At 41.1% G+C, this 20,788-nt stretch overlaps 1 protein-coding gene across 1 annotated transcript in view; it reads right to left on the reverse strand.

Moving 5' to 3' along the window:
- The window catches only part of WHAMM (WASP homolog associated with actin, golgi membranes and microtubules), a 77,963-nt gene that overhangs the window by 40,917 nt on the left and 16,258 nt on the right, over positions 1-20,788 (reverse strand). Inside the window, exons 2-4 of the mRNA XM_056572181.1 lie at positions 19,468-19,641; positions 6,231-6,381; positions 3,536-3,705 (exon numbers count right to left, since the gene is read on the reverse strand). Coding sequence (XP_056428156.1) covers positions 3,536-3,705; positions 6,231-6,381; positions 19,468-19,641 — 495 coding nt within the window. The remainder of the gene's footprint in view (positions 1-3,535; positions 3,706-6,230; positions 6,382-19,467; positions 19,642-20,788) is intronic.

Genomic DNA, 20,788 nt, shown 5'->3' on the forward strand with positions numbered 1-20,788 from the left:
GGATCTTAATATCTCCCATGATAATAAAGGATTTGTGACTTCCACACATTTTAAGTCAGTAGACGTCAATAGCTATCTTGAGTTTGACAGCGCACACTACAAGCAATGGCTAAGGAATGTACCCTATGGACAATTTAAACGGGTACGAAAAAACTGCACGGATGACGACACCTTCAAAATGCAAGCAAAGGTCCTAACAAATAGGTTTAAGGAAAATAAATATCCTAAATCAATTATACAGGATGCATTGATAAAGGTGAAAGACAAAACACAAGGTGATTGTTTGAAAAACACGGATAAAGATATGGAAGAGAAACAGAGATTGAATTTTGTCACCACTTTCTGCAATTCAGCAAGTAATATTAAAACCACCTTGAATAATCATTGGCATGTCCTTAACGATGTGTTATTAAAATCTATCATACCTATGAGACCATTCGTCACCTATAGGAGAGCCCCCACGCTTAAGAACATCTTAGCGCCTAGTATCATTAAACAACATAAATCTAATCCTAAAAAATGCACCCTACCTTTGGGTTCATATAGTTGTAATATGAAGAGGTGCTTATGCTGCAGGGGGAAAAAAAAAAAAGATTTTATGTCTAATAGTACTGGAGAGAAGTTTGCAATGAAACATCGACTTACCTGTGACTCATCATATGTAATATACCTCCTTGAGTGTAAATGTGGATTACAGTATGTAGGACGGACCATCCAGTCATTGAGGAATCGCTTAAACAAACATAGACAAAACATCAGAAACAAGTTCATGTTGCATGGAGTATCCAGGCACTGTACTTTATTACACCTTGAAGATAGAGATGTCTATACGGTCACTCCCATTGACCATATTCCTGTTGATTTTACTAACCGTTTTGATTTATTGAAAAAGAAGGAAATCTTTTGGATGTATAAATTATCCACAATTGCACCTAGGGGTTTGAATGAGACGGTAGAAACAATATTGTAATCTGAGTATACCATGGTTCTTTCTTTTACATTTATATTAATAATCTAAACACTAATTTATTATGTTTTTTTTATTTTATTATATTTTAGTAATTTTAAATTTCTTCTCCTGTGGGGTCCCCACTTATGACCGATTTTATATATTTATTGTATTATTATAATTAATATATATATATATATATATATATATGTATTTTTTATATATATTTTTATACCATTAATTAGTGCCCGGGTACACTGTCCTGGTGAAATGTTTGGTGTGACAGTCCTATTAATGGACATTGTTTTTTTTATTAATTCCAAACAAGATATTTACAAGTGTTAGAGATTGTCCAATCACTTACCTGTGATCTTCCTCTGACTTCATTCACAGGAACGGGAGCTGCATACATCGTGGCACTTTGTTTACAAAGTGTAGTACTATGTGTCAGCCTCGTTCCGGTTTAGTTTTTTGTGAATGGGGCTGATGTAAGAGCCTCGCTCTCAAGCCCGACAGTGTCTTGCAATGAGGGGACTACAGTGCTGCTAAAGAAAGAAAACGGGACCCTCACTGAGTATGGTCAGGAGCATAGTAGTAATTATAGTTTGAAATGTCATGTTTTAAGAATGTTTTATTATGTATAACTATAGATGTGTGATCCAATGTGTGACGTCATGTTAACCTTTGACCCGGCTGTAATTTCTCTCCGGGTCCTTTTAAACAGAGTCATTTGTATACTTGTATATGCCTGATGAAGAGCCCGGCGGATGGGCTCGAAACTTTTATGTTGCAAAAAAAGTCCTAAGTACCATCCTGTAACGGGATTGTTAGCATTATTGATCTTGAGGGGAAGCACCTGGAAAAGTCAATTTTTACATAGCCTGTATCTGAACAATTTACCTAGACATTTGAGGTATGTGCTTACTCAAGAGAAATTGGGCTACAAATATAAGTATAAATTTTCTCCTTTTACCCCTTGTAAAAATGAAAAAATGTAATCTACAAGAACATGCGAGTGTAAAAAATTAAGATTGTGAATTTTCTCCTTCACTTTGCTGCTATTCCTGTGAAACACCTAAAGGGTTAAAATGCTGACTGAATGTCATTTTGAATACTTTGGGGGGTGCAGTTTTTATAATGGGGTCATTTGTGGGGTATTTCTAATATGAAGACCCTTCAAATCCACTTCAAACCTGAACTGGTCGCTGAAAAATAGTGAGTTTGAAAATTTTGTGAAAAATTGGAAACTTGTTGCTGAACTTTGAAGCCCTCTGATGTCTTCCAAAAGTAAAAACATGTCAATTTATGATGCAAACATAAAGTAGACATATTGTATATGTGAATTAAAAAAAAATTATTTGGTGTACCCATTTTCCTTACAAGCAGAGAGCTTCAAAGTTAGAAAAATGCAAAATTGTCAAATTTTTCATCAAATTTGGGGATTTTTCACCAAGAAAGGAGGCAAGATGCCACAAAATGTTACCACTATGTTAAAGTAGAATATGTCACGAAAAAACAATCTCAGAATCAGAATGATAACTAAAAGCATTCCAGAGTTATTAATGTTTAAAGTGACAGTGGTCAGATGTTCAAAAAAATGGCCGGGTAGTAAGGTGTAAAATGGCTGGGTCCTTAAGGGGTTAAAGGGGTATTCCAGGCCAAAACTTTTTTTTATATATCAACTGGCCCTGGAAAGTTAAACAGATTTGTAAATTACTTCTATTAAAAAAATCTTAATCCTTCCAATAGTTATTAGCTTCTGAAGTCGAGTTGTTGTTTTCTGTCTAACTGCTCTCTGATGACTCACGTCCCGGGAGCTGTGCAGTTCCTATTGGGATATTCTCCCATCATGCACAGCTCCCGGGATGTGAAAGCATCATTGAGCAGTTAGACAGAAAACTTCAGAAGCTAATAACTATTGGAAGGATTAAGATTTTTTAATAGAAGTAATTTACAAATCTGTTTAACTTTCCGGAGCCAGTTGATATATAAAAAAAGGTTTTGCCTGGAATACCCCTTTAACACCTTACCAAAATATATATATATATCTCTCTCTTATATATATATATATATATATTTTTTTTTATTTTTATTTATATAATTAAGAATGGCACTTGTTACATGATACAGAGTCCCCTTATAATGCAAACCTTCATGGCACATAATGTCTACATGCCCTAAAATCTAATACAAATACAGCATTTTGTGCCATTGCTGTAGTGGATTCTGCTCAGGTTTTTACTCTACACGTGTCTCCTCTTGTTTGCTATTTATACAGGTAATAACAAGTAACCACAGCTGTGATGTTTATCTATCAACATACACAAAGGGGGGGAATACTCATTTATGCAACTTCTGGGGGGGGGGAAAGAGGGTGGTGTTTAGCTGATGGAACAAGGTATCAAGCTGCCAGTTAGATTTATTCCAGAAGAGGGTGTAAATTATGCCAGAGATCTCCTGTGGAGGTGTAACATTTCTCCTCAGTATAATATGCTGGGAGATAGGATTAGGACATGCCGGGGTTCATCTCACCACTGAAAGGGGGGGGGGGGGGGGGGGGGGAGTTTTACAAAAGTAATCTCTTACACTTTGCTTAATATCTGCTCTCTTCTGCTTCAGGCACAGCTCCTTTGATCTCATATGCTGAAGACTTTCCTTTGCCAACATAGACTTGATCCTTTCCAGTCTAGGAATTGCTGAAGCCCAAGTGGCTTGTCCAAATCTCCTTCCATCCAGCTCCATGTGTTTTTGCATTGCTGTTATAAAAATATATATCATTAGAATTGGAATTTGTGAATCATAACTTACTCAACGGATCAACATCTATAGATCCCCAGATTTAAGTATCAATTTTATCCTCATTACAATATGAGTTTCCCTTTGGGTGGTTGTCCATGACATTTTATTAAATATTAAAAGTTATGTTTTAGTGTTTTTTTCGGTGATAGCTTATGGTTAAAATCAGCAGCAAAGTACCTGAAAATAGTGCTGTTTTCGCTGCACCCCTGCTGCTTCTAAACAAGGCTCCATGTCCATAGCAGCTGTACCAACTCTAGCTTTAGCTCCTTAGAACCACATTAGAAATAGCCGATAACTTGTACCGGAATATCGGTATAAGTTATCGGCTATCGGCCTGAAAGTTCACAGATTATCGGTATCGGCCCTAAAAAATCAATATCGGTCGATCCCTACTAGTAGCACCTCCCTACAGTATAGCGCGGTACTTTACTACTCTACCTGTGCTAGGACTAGCTGCTGTGCTGCTCTTGTGGATAGGGGATAAGTGTAATGCCGATGCAGTTGTCCTTTAAGGACTCAGGGTTTTTCCACTTTTGTTTTTTCCTCCTTACTTTTAAAAAATCATAACCCTTTCAATTTTGGCTTTTTTTTTTTGTGCCACAAATTCTACTTTGTAATGACAATCATTTTACCCAAAAATCTACGGCGATTTACCCAAAAATCCCATTTGCGACAAAATTGAAAAAAACTAATTGTAACTTTTGGGGGCTTCCGTTTCTTTGCAGTGCATTTTTCGGTAAAAAGGATGCTGTAGGTCCCTACGATTAAAATGATACCCTACTTATATAGGTTTGATTTTGCCTTGCTTCTGGAAAAAATCATAACTACATGCACGAAAATTTATATGTTTAAAAATTTCCTCTTCTAACCCCTATAACTTTTTATTTTTCCACATACGGGTCAGTATGAGGGCTAATTTTTTGCCCCGTGATCTGAAGTTTTTATCGGTACCATTTTTGTTTTGATCTGACTTTTTGATCGCTTTTTATGAATTTTCTATGGTATAAAAAGTGACCAAAAATAAGCTATTTTGGACTTTGGATTTTTTTTCTTTTTTTTTAGGTGCACGCCATTGACCGTGCGATTTAATTAACGATATATTTTTATAGTTCGGACATTTACGCATGCGGTGATACCACATGTTTATTTTTATTTACTTTTTTTATGGGAAAAGGGGGGGGGGGGTGATTCAACCTTATTTAGGAAGGGGTTTAATCCCATTTATTCACTTTTTTTTTTTAGCCCCCATAGGGGACTATTACTTGCAATCCTTTGACTGCATACACTGTTCTGCAATATAGGTACAGTAACCCCCCCCGACATGCGAGGGCCCCAACATATGATAAAATCGACATACGATGGCCTCTCAGAGGCCATCGCATGTCGATGTCAGCATCGACATACGATGCTTTTATATGTCGGGGCCATCGCATTAACTGCTATCCGACAGCGCAAAATGCTTAAGCTGCTGTCAGATAGCAGTTTAAGCATCCAGGACAGGTTCACTTACCTATCCCCACTGCTCCGGGTCCACTTCGAGATCCTCCGGCGTCTTCCCCATCTTCTCCGGGGTCCGGGCCTCGCTTTCCGGCATCGTTATTACGTCGCTGCGCATGCCGTCCTGGCGCACAACGTAATAACATCACCAGAAAGCGAGGCCCGGACCCCGGAGAAGATGCGGAAGAAGCCGGAGGATCCCGAAGACGCCGGAGCAGCGGGACAGCATCGGGAGCCCTTGGGGGGCACATTTATTGGAAAAGCTTATTAATATAATTCACATTAAATTAGGTTCTAATACCGTAGAAAATTACCACTGTGGTGTGAATTGCAACCCTGCAGCAAACTCTGTATGCATTTGCTATGGATTTTCAACACAATTAGCTGAGTTTATTCCCATAAATTAAATTTGCAGCCAAATGTCAGAACAAATACGCCACCTGGAGAGTATTGCAGATCCACAGCTCATCCTAAAGTGCTTGAAGATTTTTTCCCTGTTTGTACTTCCACTTTGTAATTACACAGAAAATCACAACAATTACACCACATCTGAACCCAGTTAAAAACACCTAGTATGCTATTACAAGCCATTACATTATCTGTTGTGTACGCTTCAAAATGGACTCAACATTAATCTGAAGAAAAGGCAACTCTGTACACATGCCTGAGCATTAACTCCAAGTCTGCAGGCCAGGATTCATCAGTGAATTGGCAATTGGCGTCAGGTAAGGGGAGTCTCCTCCACCATTTTAGCTCACGGAACCCTCACAATTATGTTGTGGGGGTTCAGGGAGCTCCACTGAGCTACTGTCAGCTTTCACTTTCCTTTTAAATGCCATGATCAGCATTGATTAAGAGTTAAATGCCAGGCAGTGGTGGGATCGCCACTGACCTGCATAAGCAGTATGAGCCTGTCTACTGATAGTAGTGGACACTAACTGTTCTGAAGCGAGCACAGCTCCTGCACTCACTACTGTTCTCTTACCAGCGAGTGCTTTCGAAGTCTCCTTGAAATAATTCACTGTGATATTCTGTATAGAGCGTTCAGCCTCTTCAGCAGTTGTATTCCATTTATCAGCCTCCTTTTGCAAATCCTCTATGCGTTTTGGGCCCAATTCATCTATTTCCAGTGATTTCTGTGCATGAAAAAATAAAACAAATGCAGCATTACATATATAACAGTATACTGTGCTGTATATTCTTTAACATTGGAGCCTATAAACTATAGAAATAAACTATAATAATAAGTAAAACGCAAACACTATGAATGCTCCCCCATTATGCAGCTTTTGAGGCTCATGAGTAGATTTGTGATATTTGGATTAGATGTGAGGTTGCGACCACACCCATACCAAATTGTGTTACCTTTCCTCAGAGAGTGGGTAATCTAGGGGGGGGGGGATTTATCGTTCGGTTTAGAGGGTGTTCCACAGTAGTTGCTTTTTTAAATAGTTTGTGCATTGGTTCCAATGTTTACTATGTGCAACATTTTAAAAAGTTGCCTAATTTTGGCACAAACAGCCCTCAAAAGGCACGACCCCAGTCCACTCATGTACAAAATGTGCATGTAGAGAGCGATTATTGTAGCGAGGTTTAATCTGTGCCAAATTTAACACACGCTGTGTGCCGAATTGACAAATTTTGTGCACTTAGGCCAAAATCTACACAAGAAAACAAGCTTACAAAAGAGACATATACCACAGCCATTTTTGATAAATTCCCCCATAGTTCTTTTGATCAATTTAGAGTTTACTAAACCATCTTTTAAGGTTTGTACATTATTTCTTTGGTGTTTTTACTTGCATATCACAAAAAATGATATATTATGGCACCTTTCTGTTGGGAAAGGACCTCGATTTATGTCCTGAACGGACACATGAATACTTGTGGAATTGGATAGGCACACAGTCCAGGTTCCTACTATGACCTAGCAATGTCATTTTTGTCATGGGAATATCGCTTTAATAAGCAGCCATTTTGACTAAGATACACAGTGTAAAATAAAATATCTTAGGATGCATGCACACCACGTTTTCATTGTACAGGTGGGGGAGGGGAAAACAGTGTGCTCCCATACCCCAGCCGGACCGGCGCTGAAATCCATTGACTTTAATGAGCCGACCGAAGTCACTGTAGTATACTATGTTTATAGGTCCGGTCAGAAAACCGGATACGGGTCAAAAATGAGCCGACCGGAGTAAAACGGTGACTCTGGTCAGCTCATTAAAGTCAATGGATTTCAGCGCCGGTCAGGCTGGGGCACGGGAGTGCATGGTTTTCACCTCCCCCAGCCGGATCCGGCACTGTACAGTGAAGATGTGGTGTGCATGTACCCTTATTCTAGTTTAAGATATTTAGGGGATGCGGAATCCAGAAATGACATGTGTTGCTGAACTGGCTCTGGGTTCTGTAGCTGCAGACATATTCAGAGTTTGGTCTGGTTTTTAGCTGGGAGCTAATAGAACAGCTTATCAGAAAAAAAGCAGAAGGATTTCTTCCATACTTCAGCCAAAATGAAGTGTTTATAAGATGCAATAACATCCCTAGTAGTCTTTTCCAAATCAGACTTCTGGAAAATTGACCAGAAGATTGAAAGCTTTTTATAGACCACCAGAAGCCTGAAATGTGTTACACCGCACAATAGTAACTGCTATGTAATTCTGATGCAACCGCTCACTCAACAAAATTTCATATGGCTACAGACACCTTTGTAAAGAATCCTATTCTTGCTGTGTATTTGTGTACAAATACATTTTCTCCATAGGCCAATATTAACCCCTTAAGGACTGAGCCTTTTTCGCAATTCTGACCACCTTCCCTTTAAGCATTAATAACTCTAAGATGCTTTTACCAATTATTCTGATTCCAAGATTGCTTTTTCGTGACATATTCTACTTTATTTTGGTGGTAAATTTTTGTCGTTACTTGCATCCTTACTTTGTGAAAAATCCCCAAATTTCATGTAAATTTAGAAAATGTTGCATTTTTCTAACTTTCTAACTTTTCTCTGCTTGTAAGGAAAATTGATATTCCAAATAACTTTTATATTGATTAACAAATAAAATATGTCCACTTTATGTTGGCATCATAAAATAGACATATTTATTACTTTTAGAAAAAATTAGAGGGCTTCAAACTATAGCAGCAATTTTCATGAAAATTGCAAAATCTGAAGGGACAGATGTTACAGAACTACAACTCCCAGCATGCCTGGGCAGTCTAGGCATGCTGAGAGTTGCAGTTTGGCAACATCGGGAGAGCCACCGTTTGGGCACCACTGTAATAGTGGTCTCCAAACTGTGACCTCCCAGATGTTGCAAAACTACAACTCCCAGCATGTCCAGACAGCCTTTGGCTGTCTAGGCATGCTGGGAGTTGCAGTTTGGCAACCACTAGGAAGGGCAGCAGTAATTATCGCTTACTGCCCCCTTGCTTTCCCCCCCACCGTCGCTTCCCTACCTGCGCCACTGATCTCCGCAGTCTCCAGCGATGATCGGCGGTCCCCACAGCATCTTCTTTCCAGGTACCGGCCGCCATCTTCTCCCCCCGTTCTGCACGACATCCAGGGGTGGGCAGAGCAAGGGGTTTCCATGGCAACCCCCTGTCGTGCACTGCCATTGGTCAGAACTCAGTTCTGACTAATGGTAGGGGATAGGAGGAGATCGCAGCACTGCAATCTCGCTCCTATCCCTCAGGATGATCGGGTGTGTCACTGACAGCTCCGATCATCCCTATTTTCCGGTTGATCGGGTCACCAGAGACCCGATCAGCTCCGAATAGGATAAAATCGCATGTCTGAATTGACATGCAATTTTCTCCGATCGCCGACATGGGGGGGGGCGATGTGCCGGGATGGCTGCTGAATTATTTCAGCAGGCATCCCGGTCCGGTCCCCAACCGGCTAGCGGCGGGGACCGGAATTCCCACGGGCGTATTCATACGCCCTCAGTCCTTAAGTACTTTAAAACGGGGGCGTATGGATACGCCCGCCGTCCTTAACAGGTTAAATATGTTGTTTTCTCGCTACACTTGCATAGCCTATGATACTCCCCTACAAACTACCTTTTGTGAGCTTTTCTCCCCATCTACAGTCTGTGTAAGCTGTAGATAGGGAGGAGAGCTCACAAAACATAGCTCGCGCCTCCTCCTTGTTGCCATCTCTAACACAGAGAGCAGAAAGTCCGCCCAGCTGATTTATCTTTTTTTTTTTTTTTTTTAGCAGCGGATAAATGGCAGGAAATTTCTAATAAGTAGTGGTAGCTTTTTTTGACATTTAAGATATAAAGCAACAACAAAAATGGTAACGGTGTCCATAACCTTTAAAGGTGTACTCCGCTGCTCAGCGTTTGGAACAGTTGAAGTCGGGAGCTGGTGACATCATAGCCCTGCCCCCTCAATGCAATTTGGAACAGAGTACCCCATTAAGCCAGTAGCCTACTAGTGTACATCTGAAGATGGCTTACCTCTTCCCTGAGCAGCAAAGGGATTACACAAAGTAGCTTTGTTTTATCTGTGCGTGGGATAGTAGGGCAAAGCAAGATCACTAGAGAAAAGTGACATGGCCTTTAATACCTTAAGGACAAAGGCAATTTTCATTTTTGCGATAAAAAAAAATTCTTCTCACAGACCTTTATAACGGCTTGTTTTTGCGCAACCAACTGTATCTTTCTAATGACACCTTTCATTTTACCATTAAAGGGTTCTCCACCATAAAGGTTATTTTAGTACGTACCTGCCAGACAGTAATGGACATGTTTAGGAAGGATCTGCGCTGGTCTTGGAGCTAAACAGCTATGTTCTGAGTCAACCATAACTCTGTGGCTAGCTTTTTGTGAATTGGCAATTTCTTGTTGAAGTTTCCTCCCTCGAGCTACAAGTCCCATGATTTCTTTTTTGTAAGTGTGAGGTCATTTTTCTCCCTCCCATACATCAGCCACCTCACCTATTGAAACAAACCTGTGCGCCCTTCAATGCAATAGACCAATGTTTTCTAACCAAGGTGCCTCCAGCTGTTGCAAAACTACAATTCACTGCAGAATGATCTTTCTCCCACCCAGCGTTCGCTCAACCCATTGTAGCAATAACAGGCTCCCTCTGAACACCTGACTAGTGATGTAATGTCTTGGGTCGCACTGCACCCTGGAATAACCTGAGACGACAGTCATTTTGTATGTTAAAAATAAACATTGGGCCAAAAATCACAGAAGAATTGTAAGATCACCATCAAACACAGGTATAGATATTATATTATGAACTACACTCCTTTTACAGCCTCTGTGCCATAGTAAAAAAAATAATTCAGGAATATCCCTTTAGCGGATATCATTATTAAAATCATTACAAAAATCATTATTAAAATATTATAATTTTTTGTGCCGTGATCTGTAGTTTTTATTGGTAGCACTAATATGACTTTTTGATCACATCCAATTTTTGTGGGAGGTGATGTGACCAAAAATCACCAAATAAAATTTTTTATTATGGGAGGGGCTTAAGTATATAAAAATTTTTATATTTTTCTTATTATTTGCACTTTTCAAGTCCCTCTAGATTGTGAATACTATATAATGCTATGCTATAGCTATTGCTGCTCAGCAGGCTCTATCAGCAGAGCAGACCTAGCACTCACATTAAGCCAGTGAGCAGACCTTCAGCAGGCATTCAAACTGACCAGACCCCCACTTACATGTTGCAGGGGTGCTGACCAGTTAAAGGGGTACTCCACTGGAAAACTTTTTTTTTTTTGTTTTTTTTTTATAAATCAACTGGTGCCAGAAACTTACAGATTTATAAATGACTTCTATTTAAAAATATTAACTCTTCCAGTACTTATCAGCTGCCGTATGTTCCAGAGCAAGTTCTTTTCTTTTTCAAATTTCTTTCTGTCTGACCACAGTCCTCTCTGATGACACCTCTGCCCATTTTAAAAACTGTCCAGAGTAGGAAAAATCCCTATAGCAAATCTATCCTGCTCTGGACAGTTCCTGGAATGGACAGGTGTCAGCAGAGAGCACTGTGGTCAGACAGAAAGGAAATTCAAAAAGAAAAGAACTTCCTCTGGAACATAGAGCAGCTGAAAAGTACTGGAAGGGTTAATATTTTTAACTAGAAGTAATTTACAAATCTGTTTAACTTTCTGGCACCAGGTGATTTAAAAAAAAAGAAAACACTATAATAATTTCCAGGGGAGTACTCCTTTAACCTCTTAAGGACACAGCCCATTATGACTTTAAAGGACGAAGTCAATTTTATTTTCATTTTTATTTTCATATTCATTTTTTCCTCCTCGCCTTCTAAAAATCATAACTCTTACATTTTCATCCACAGACAAGTACGATGGCTTGTTTTTTGTGCCTCTAGTTCTTTGTAATGACATCACTCATTTTACCATAAAATGTATGATGAAATTTAAAAAAATACTATTTGTGTGGGGAAATTGAAAAGAAATCCGCAATTTTGCAAATTTTGGAAGGTTTTGTTTTAACGCTGTACAATTTATGGTAAAAATGACATGTATTCTTTATTCTGTGGATCTATGGGGGGCATTTACTAAGGGGTTTAGTCATTTTTTTCTGACTATTTTTGGCGCAAAATTGTCGCAATTGCGCCTACCCTATAAATTGTGCGACTTTCCCTAGCAAGAGCTAGAAAGTAAAAAAAAAAATTCCCGCTTAATTTACGCAAGTTTTCAGTTTTTACTTGCAGTGGTCAGGAATTTATTAACTGAGACAGTCGCAGTTGTGCAATAAACTGTCGCAACGGCCATAAAAATTGACTAAATTTACTCCAGCTCCAACATGGAGCAGGAAAAGCTACTGCCGCCCGGGCTCCGACATACTTTCTCCCCGCTACCCTCACTGCGCTACCGGGACACTACAGTGATTTATATTCCCCCCCCCCCCCCCCCTCTCACCTGCCAGCGCCACACAACTCCCATCTGTCTGCTGTTGCAAGACTACAAGTCCCAGCATGGCCTTACAGTGGGGACACGCTGGGAGTTGTAGTCTTGTAGCAGCGGGAGCTGAGCGGCGCGGGCGGGAGACAAGGGGAGGGGGGGGGGGTAGCGGGGAGGCCGTATGAGGAGCCCGGGCGGGAGACAAGGGGGGTAGCGGGGAGACCGTATGAGGAGCCCCGGGCGGCTGCACTGTAATGTCAGCCCGGGCTCCTGCCCTGAGAGCCATAGGCTTTGGCTGTCAGGGCATGCTGGGTGTTGTAGTTTTGCAACATCTGGAGGCACCTTGGTTGGTAAACACTGTTTTAGGCCAGTGTTTCCCAGCCAGGTTGCCTCCAGATGTTGCAAAACTACAACTCCCAGCATGCCTAGACAGCCTTTGACTGTCCAGGCATGCTGGGGCTTGTAGTTTTGCAACATCTGGAGGCACCCTGGTTGGGAAACACTGGCCTAAAACAGTGTTTCCCAACCAGGGTGCCTCCAGATGTTGCAAAACTACAAGTCCCAGGTTGGGAAACACTGTGCCCGGCCTCCGCCCCACCTTACTGTAAGGGCATGCTGGGAGTTGTAGTCCTGCAGCTGGGGGCAGGGGACAAGCTTGTCACTTGCCCACACATCTCCTGCACCACACAACTACAACTCCCAGCATGTCCTTACTGTAAGAGCATGCTGGCAGTTGTAGTCATGCGAGGCGGGAGATGTGTGAGCAGGTGATAATAAATGTACTAACCCATTTTTTTCGTTTTCTTCTCATTTCAGATCCGTTTATCCTGTGGACTCCTTCGGATTCGGTGGACTACTTCGATGACCAGCGTTTTTCTTTGTTTGATTTTAATAAAATGGTTAACGAGGGCTTGTGGGGGAGTGTTTTTTGTAATAAAAATTTTTTAAAACCTGTTGTGTTTTTTTCTTACTTTACTAGACAGGCTTAGTAGTGGAAGCTGTCTTATAGACAGAGTCCATTACTAACCTGGGCTTAGCGCTAGCCACAAAAACAGCTAGCGCTAACCCCCTATTATTACCCCGGTACCCAACGCCACAGGGGTGTCGGGAAGAGCCGGCACCAACAGGCCTGGAGCGTCAAAAATGGCGCTCCTGGGCCTAGGCGGTAACAGGCTGGCGTTATTTAGGCTGGGGAGGGCCAGTAACAATGGTCCTCGCCCACCCTGGGAACGTCAGGCTGTTATTGTTTGGTTGGTATTTGGCTGAGAATGAAAATAGGGGGGACCCTATGCGTTTTTTTTTTTTTAAATAAATAATTAAATATATTAAAAAAACGCATAGGGTCCCCCTATTTTTATTCTCAACCAAATACCAACCAAACAGTAACAGCCTGACGTTACCAGGGTGGGCGAGGACCATTGTTACTGGCCCTCCCCAACCTAAATAACGCCAGCCTGTTATCGCCTAGGCCCAGGAGCGCCATTTTTGACGCTCCGGGCCTGTTGGTACCGGCTCTTCCCGGCACCCCTGTGGTGTTGGGTACCGGGGTAATAATTGGGGGTTAGCGCTAGCTGTTTTTGTGGCTAACGCTAAGCCCGGCTTAGTAATGGACTCAGTCTATAAGACAGCTTCCACTACTAAGCCTGTCTAGTAAAGTAAAATAAAAATAAAACACAACAGGTTTTAAAAAAAATTTATTACAAAAAACACTCCCCCACAAGCCCTCGTTAACCATTTTATTAACATCAAGCAAAGAAAAACGCTGGTCATCGAAGTAGTCCACCGAATCCGAAGGAGTCCACAGGATACACAGATCTGTAGAAGAAGTAACCAAAAAAAAGTGTAAGTACATTTAGGGAGAAAAAAACTGTGTTAAAAAAATGTCATAAACACACACACACACACACACACACACACTAAACGCCGTTTACCACTTCTGAGCCATGACTACAATTTACAGTGATCCCTCAACTTACAATGGCCTCAACATACAATAGTTTCAACATACAATGGTCTTTTCTGGACCATCGTAAGTTGAAACCAGACTCAACATACAATGCTACAGACAGTCCAGATCTGTAAAACGTGTCAATGGCTGGAAGAACCAACCAATCAAAATGGGCATTCACTGGTAAAACCCCTGTATTACTGAAGTGTATGCACTGACTGGTGTCTGGTATTACATGTTCTGTACACTTTACCTGTATCAGGGTTAGCTGCTCTTTTGGACACCAGGTGAGGGCGACTCCATTACTTGTTTGGGACATTGCCTGTACTGTACAGGACCCCTGAAGAAGCTCCTGTCCTCTACATAGACCAGTGTTTGCCAAGCAGGGTGGCCCCATCTTTTGCAAAACTACAACTCCCAGCATGCCCGGACAGCCTTTGGCTGTCCAGGCATGCTGGGAGTTATAGTTTTGCAACAGCTGGAGGCTCCCTGCTTGGGAAACACTGACATAGACAGTGATTTACAGCTCCCAGCAGATCTTTATTACTTTTATATGTAAGGATTTGCTTTATCTATATCAGTTATCTACTTATTTTTCTTTGTCACTTTTTCCTATTTTGGATGACATTTTGGTGCCTTTAGAACCAATTACCACGTTTCCATAGAGTTATGGTCTCAACATACAATGGTTTCAACTTACAATGGTTTTCCTGGAACCAATTAATATTGTAACTTGAGGGACCACTGTAGTTATTGAATTATTTAGATGTGGTGAAAAAGCTAAAAAAAAACTCAAAAACAAAAGATCCAGAAGGAAACCAGCAGCCAAACCTATTCAGACAGCAGGAAAAAGGAACAGACTATTTTTTCTACTACATTAAGTAAATTTCCCACTTTTGCCTATGTGTGCCAAATTTATTAATGCCGTGCAACAATTTAGTAAATTTGTCGCACATAGTCAAAAATGAAGTAGAAAAAAACAGGGTAAAAACCAGACTACATAGTAAAAGATTAGTAAATGCCCCTCAATATGATTAAAGTGATGATTGTATACTTTTCTATTAAAAATCTCAAACCTTTCCACCAAATTAGTGTGCTTAAAATTTCCGTATAAGCGGCTGTGTGAGGGCTCATTTTTTGCGCTGTGATCTGTACTTTTTTTTTTTTATATACCCTATTTGCATGTATAAAACTTTTACTTTTTTTTTTGGGGGGGGATATAAAAGCAGCAATTATGGACTTTTTTTCACCGTTCATCGTACGGGATCATTAACATTATATTTTGATAGTTCAGACATTTACGCATGCAGCGAAACCAAATATGTTTATTCATTTATTTTTTTTACACTTTCTGGGGGTAAAATGGAAAAAAGGTTTACATTTTATTGGGGGAGGGGATTTTTCACATTTTTTAACTTTTTTTTTTTTTTTACAATTTAATCCCTTAAGGACATTTTCACCTTAAGGACTCAAAACAATCTTCGTTTTTGCACTTTGTTTTTTTTTCCTCCTCATCTTCTAAAAATCATAACGCGTTCAATTTTGCACCTAAAGAGCCATATTATGGCTTGTTTTATAACAATCTGAGGCGGAATTTTTTTTATTTGTGGTGTGAAATGAAAAGAAAAAAAACGCCATTTTGCTAATTCTTAGGGCTTCTGTTTCTACGCAGTGCACTTTCCGGTAAAAATAACACATTATCTTTATTCTGTAGGTCCATACGGTTACAGGGATACCCAATTTATGTAGGATTTATTTTACTACTTCAAAATAAAATTATAACTACATGCACCAAAATTAGTATGTTTAAAATTATCATCTTCTGACCCCTATAACTTTTCTTTTTCCACATATGGGGCAATATGAGGGCTGATATTTTGCGCCGTGGTCTGTAGTTATTAGCGGTACCATTTTTGTTTTGATGGGACTTTTGATCATTTTTTATTAATATTTTTATGGTATATGAAGTGACCAAAAATTCTAAATTTTGGACTTTGGTATTTTTTTACGTGTACACCATCGACCGTGTGGTTTAGCTAAACTTATATTTTAATAGTTCGGATATTTACACACACGGCGGTACCACATATGATTTTTTTAAATTACATTCTTTTATTTAAAAAATAGGAAAAGGGGGGTGATTTATATATGTCACCTTAGGGGGCTATACCATGCAATCTTTTGATTGCATACACTGTTCAATGCTATGTCATAGCATAGCATTGGTCAGTGTTACCAGCTGCGCTGGCATGGAGCAGTAGATCGCCGATTGGATGACGAGGAGGCAGGCAAGGACCCTCCCGTTGTCCAGTAAGCTGATCGGGACATCGCGAGTCTGTCACAATAGTTTCATATTTAGGTCTAGATGCCGCGGGATCGTTTCACTTTCAGTTTAGACGCCGCAATCAACTTTGATCACGGCGTCTAAAGGGTTAAGGCCGGGCATCTGCCTCATGAGCATTGCCCGCCATTAGCCGTGGGTCTTGGCTGCCCGTAGCAACCGGGACCCACGGGGTATAACCCGTTCTCTGCTCATGAAAACGGTTTAAACCCCCTTAGCGGGATCAGGGCATACAGATACACCCTCAGTCCTTAAGGACTCGGGAACGGGGGCATACCGGTACGCCCTGCATGCTTAAGGGGTTAATAGTCCCCATAGGGGAATATTCATAGCAATAATTTGATTTATTTTACTGTTCAGTGCTATGCATAGGGCATAGCACTGATCAGTGTTATTGGCAATCTTCTGCTCTGCTCGATCTCAGACCAGAGCAGAAGACCAAAGGAGACGGACGGAGGCAGGTGAGGGGACCTCCGTTCGCCATTAAAGATGATCTGATCCCCGAGGCAGTGCAATGCCGCAGATACGGTGATCTGTATTGATCGCGGCATCTGAGGGGTTAATGGCGCACAGCACGATCACTGATGTGCACCATTACTGGCGGGTCCTTGGCTGCTGATAGCAGCCGGGACCTGCTGGGCATGACACGATCACCACTCTGGTGCTCGCGGTTATGTACAGGATGTAAATGTACGTCCTGGTGCGTTAAGTACCAGGGCACAAGGACGTACATTTACGTCCTATGTCGTTAAGGGGCTAAGGAGACAATAATTGGCGCTTCAGGGGTTAATGACAGATAACAGTGGGATCACAATAATCCCTAATAGCAGCAGTCAGCTCATGGGCTCACTCCATAGTCTGAAAGCTGCTCAGGTACTGGTACTTAATGCATTCTGGTTCGTTAAGTATCAGGGAACCAGGATGTACATTTATGTCCAATGTTCTTAAGAGGTTAAAGTGAACCATGTAGGTACAGTGAACAGCATTAAAGGGGTACTCCACTGGAAAAAAAAAATTTCAACTGGTGCCAGAAAGTTAAACAGATTTGTAAATTACTTCTATTAAAAATTATTAATGTTTCCAGTGCTTAGCTGCTGTTATGATCCATAGTAAGTTCTTTTCTTTTTGAATTTCCTGTCTGACCACAGTGCTCTCTGCTGACACCTCTGTCCATTTTAGGAACTGTCCAGAGTAGATGAAAATCCCCATAGAAAATCTATCCTGCCCTGGACAGTTCCTGCCATGGACAGAGGTGTCAGCAGAGAGCACTGTGGTAAGGCAGAAAGGAAATTCAAAAAGAAAACTTCCTGTTGATCATACAGCAGCTGATAAGTACTTGAAGGATTAAGATTTTTAATATATGTAATTTAAAAATCTGTCTAACTTTCTGGCACCAGTTGATTTAAAAATAAATAAATAAATAAAAAGTTTGGCAGTGGAGTACCCTTTTAAAGGGCCCCATTCACATTAAGGAGCATGAGAAAATAAGCCAAAACCAACCATTTCAGCAGGACTGGCAGACCTCCCAACTCTACTCAAACACATAGGGGGAGATTTATCAAAGCTGTCTATGTCCCGCAGCAATATAGACCAAACTACAGAGGGTTAGGCTGGTCTATTGTGCGCCTAAATTATCAAATGGCGCACAGCTCTTGATAAATTCTGTGCACAGACTTCATGATCTATGCTTTAGTCTATATTTAAAACCTGCTCCAGCATGGTCTGACATTTCAGCGCACTTTCAGCCGATGCGACTTGTCGCTGAAAAGTCGCTTTTGATAAATTCAGCACCAAGGCATTTTTCAATGCATTTCAGTCTAAAATAGACTAGAATGCATCATGTTCTAAAAATCCTCTAGAGCAAAAGTCGCAGAAAAGTCGCAGATATTTAGACTGCGACTTTCTGTGTGACAAATTTAGACAAGAAAAACCAGTCTAAATCCTTTGATAAATCTCCCCCATAATGCTGCTGTGACCATGTTGCTTTCTCTAGAGATAGGCTGCCATCAGAGAAGTCTGGAAACCACTTTCTCCCTTCTCCCCATTGAAAACACACACGCTCAGCTGAACCAAATGTTCATGTGTATGGGGAAATCAGGACTAATAACTGGTGGCCAAACAAGTGTTAAGTCGACAGCTACTGAAGGAGTATGGCCACCTTAACAAGCCATTCTCTCACCACACCAAATAAGCAGGAACTGGTTAAGTAATTTAAAGGGGTACTCCGGCGCTTAGACATCTTATACCCTATCCAAAGGATAGGGGATAAGATGCCTGATTGTGGGGGTCCCACTGCTGGGGACCCCCGTGATCTTGCACGCAGCACCCCAGTTAAAATAAGTCCCCGGAGCATGTTCGCTCCGGGTCTGATTACCGGCGACCACGGGGCCGGCGGCGTGTGACGTCACGCCTCCGCCCCCGTGTGACGTCACGCTCCACCCCCGTGTGACATCACGCTCCGCGCCTCAATGCAAGCCTATGGGAGGGGGCGTGACAGCTTTCACGCCCCCTCCCATAGGCTTGCATTGAGGGGCGGAGCGTGACGTCACGCCGCCACTCCGTGGTTGCCGGTAATCAGACCCGGAGCGAACATGCTCCGGGGACTGATTTTAACTGGGTTGCTGCGTGCAAGATCACGGGGGTCCCCAGCGGCAGGACCCTCGCGATCAGGCATCTTATCCCCTATCCTTTGGATAAAATGTTCTTCAATTAGACACAAGGTGTAATATAGACTGACAATCATCATTAAGAAGCTGAATGATATTCTGTAATCCCTCGGGTTTCCCTAAAAGCATTTGTCTCAGTGACGCAGCATCTGTCTCTCAGACCCCGTCCCCAAGATGATGGGATTGTTTCTAGATAAGAGGAAACGTGCATTTTTTATTTGAAATTCAATAAGCTCCGGCTGCATTTGGACTGATACAATTGCAAGTATAAATCACTTTGACTATAATTGGTTCAAAGTACTGTGTAAACAAAGCCCTAGAGAATTCCCAACACAAAAAGCTTAAAAACAGATAAAAGTAGTAATTCCCTACCAGTATTTCCAGCTTGTATAATATTGCAAGCTCTCTCATATCTCTGAAAGGCTGCAGTAAGTATTGGTGGAACTGGGTTGCCATAGTAACTAATTCCGTAAAAGCTTCATCTTCTTGTTCATAAACTTTAAGTAAAGACATCATTTTATCTTCATTTTTGTGCTGATGAAGAATCTAAAAATAAAATAAATAGTGTAAATAGCTCAGAAACGTATGTGTCTCACAAAAGGGAATATCATCACAAGGCTAGTACTACCCAAGAGAGCTCAATATTACTCTATGGGAAAGTTGTAAGTTAACTTTTCTTTCCCACAGAGAAAAACAAACCCTGAAGCTACAGGCGAATCAATACATTGGCCTTTCCTGGGTCACTGTACTACTACTGTAGATAGGATTTATTGTAGGATTTAACTCTTGCTCATCTACACCTGCACAAGCATTATCCGGACTAGGGGCAGCAGCAGCAGACAATTTCTGCCGCCTGATGGGTATGTAATTACACCGTATGCTACAACATATGTGCTCTCTCATTTTGTGAGTGTTAATAGCCTTATACACATCTCCTCTTTTCATTTTTGCCAGTGACATTCAGCAATTGAACCATCACTAACCTATTGGGCAGATATTGTCTTTTACTAACATAATAGCAAGTTTTTTACCAATTAACTCTCTTAACAAATTAATTCCTTTTACTATACGACCCAGTCAGCGCCGGTATTTATTTATCTTTAAATTTACAGCATTTTATAGTTAACAGGGATCCATAAAAATACCTGGCAGCAGTACTTTTGAGCACTAAACATCCAATATAAACAGGAAGCGCTGGTATAACTATTTATATATTTATGTATCCAAGTATTGAATCACATGTAAGCCTCACTGTACTACTGTGTATATACCTACTGGCTGTCTAGTACAGGATACTGCTTTACATACTGTACTGCTCTCTACCTGTGCTACATGTACCGTACTGCTCTCTACCTGTGCTACATGTACCGTACTGCTCTCTACCTGTGCTACATGTACCGTACTGCTCTCTACCTGTGCTACATGTACCGTACTGCTCTCTACCTGTGCTACATGTACCGTACTGCTCTCTACCTGAGCTACATGTACCGTACTGCTCTCTACCTGTGCTACATGTACCGCACTGCTCTCTACCTGTGCTACATGTACCGTACTGCTCTCTACCTGTGCTACATCTACCGTACTGCTCTCTACCTGAGCTACATGTACTGTACTGCTCTCTACCTGTGCTACATGTACCGCACTTCTCTCTACCTGTGCTACATGTACCGTACTGCTCTCTACCTGAGCTACA

Source organism: Hyla sarda, chromosome 4 (assembly GCF_029499605.1).
Source record: "Hyla sarda isolate aHylSar1 chromosome 4, aHylSar1.hap1, whole genome shotgun sequence".
Classification (NCBI taxonomy): Eukaryota; Metazoa; Chordata; class Amphibia; order Anura; family Hylidae; genus Hyla; species Hyla sarda.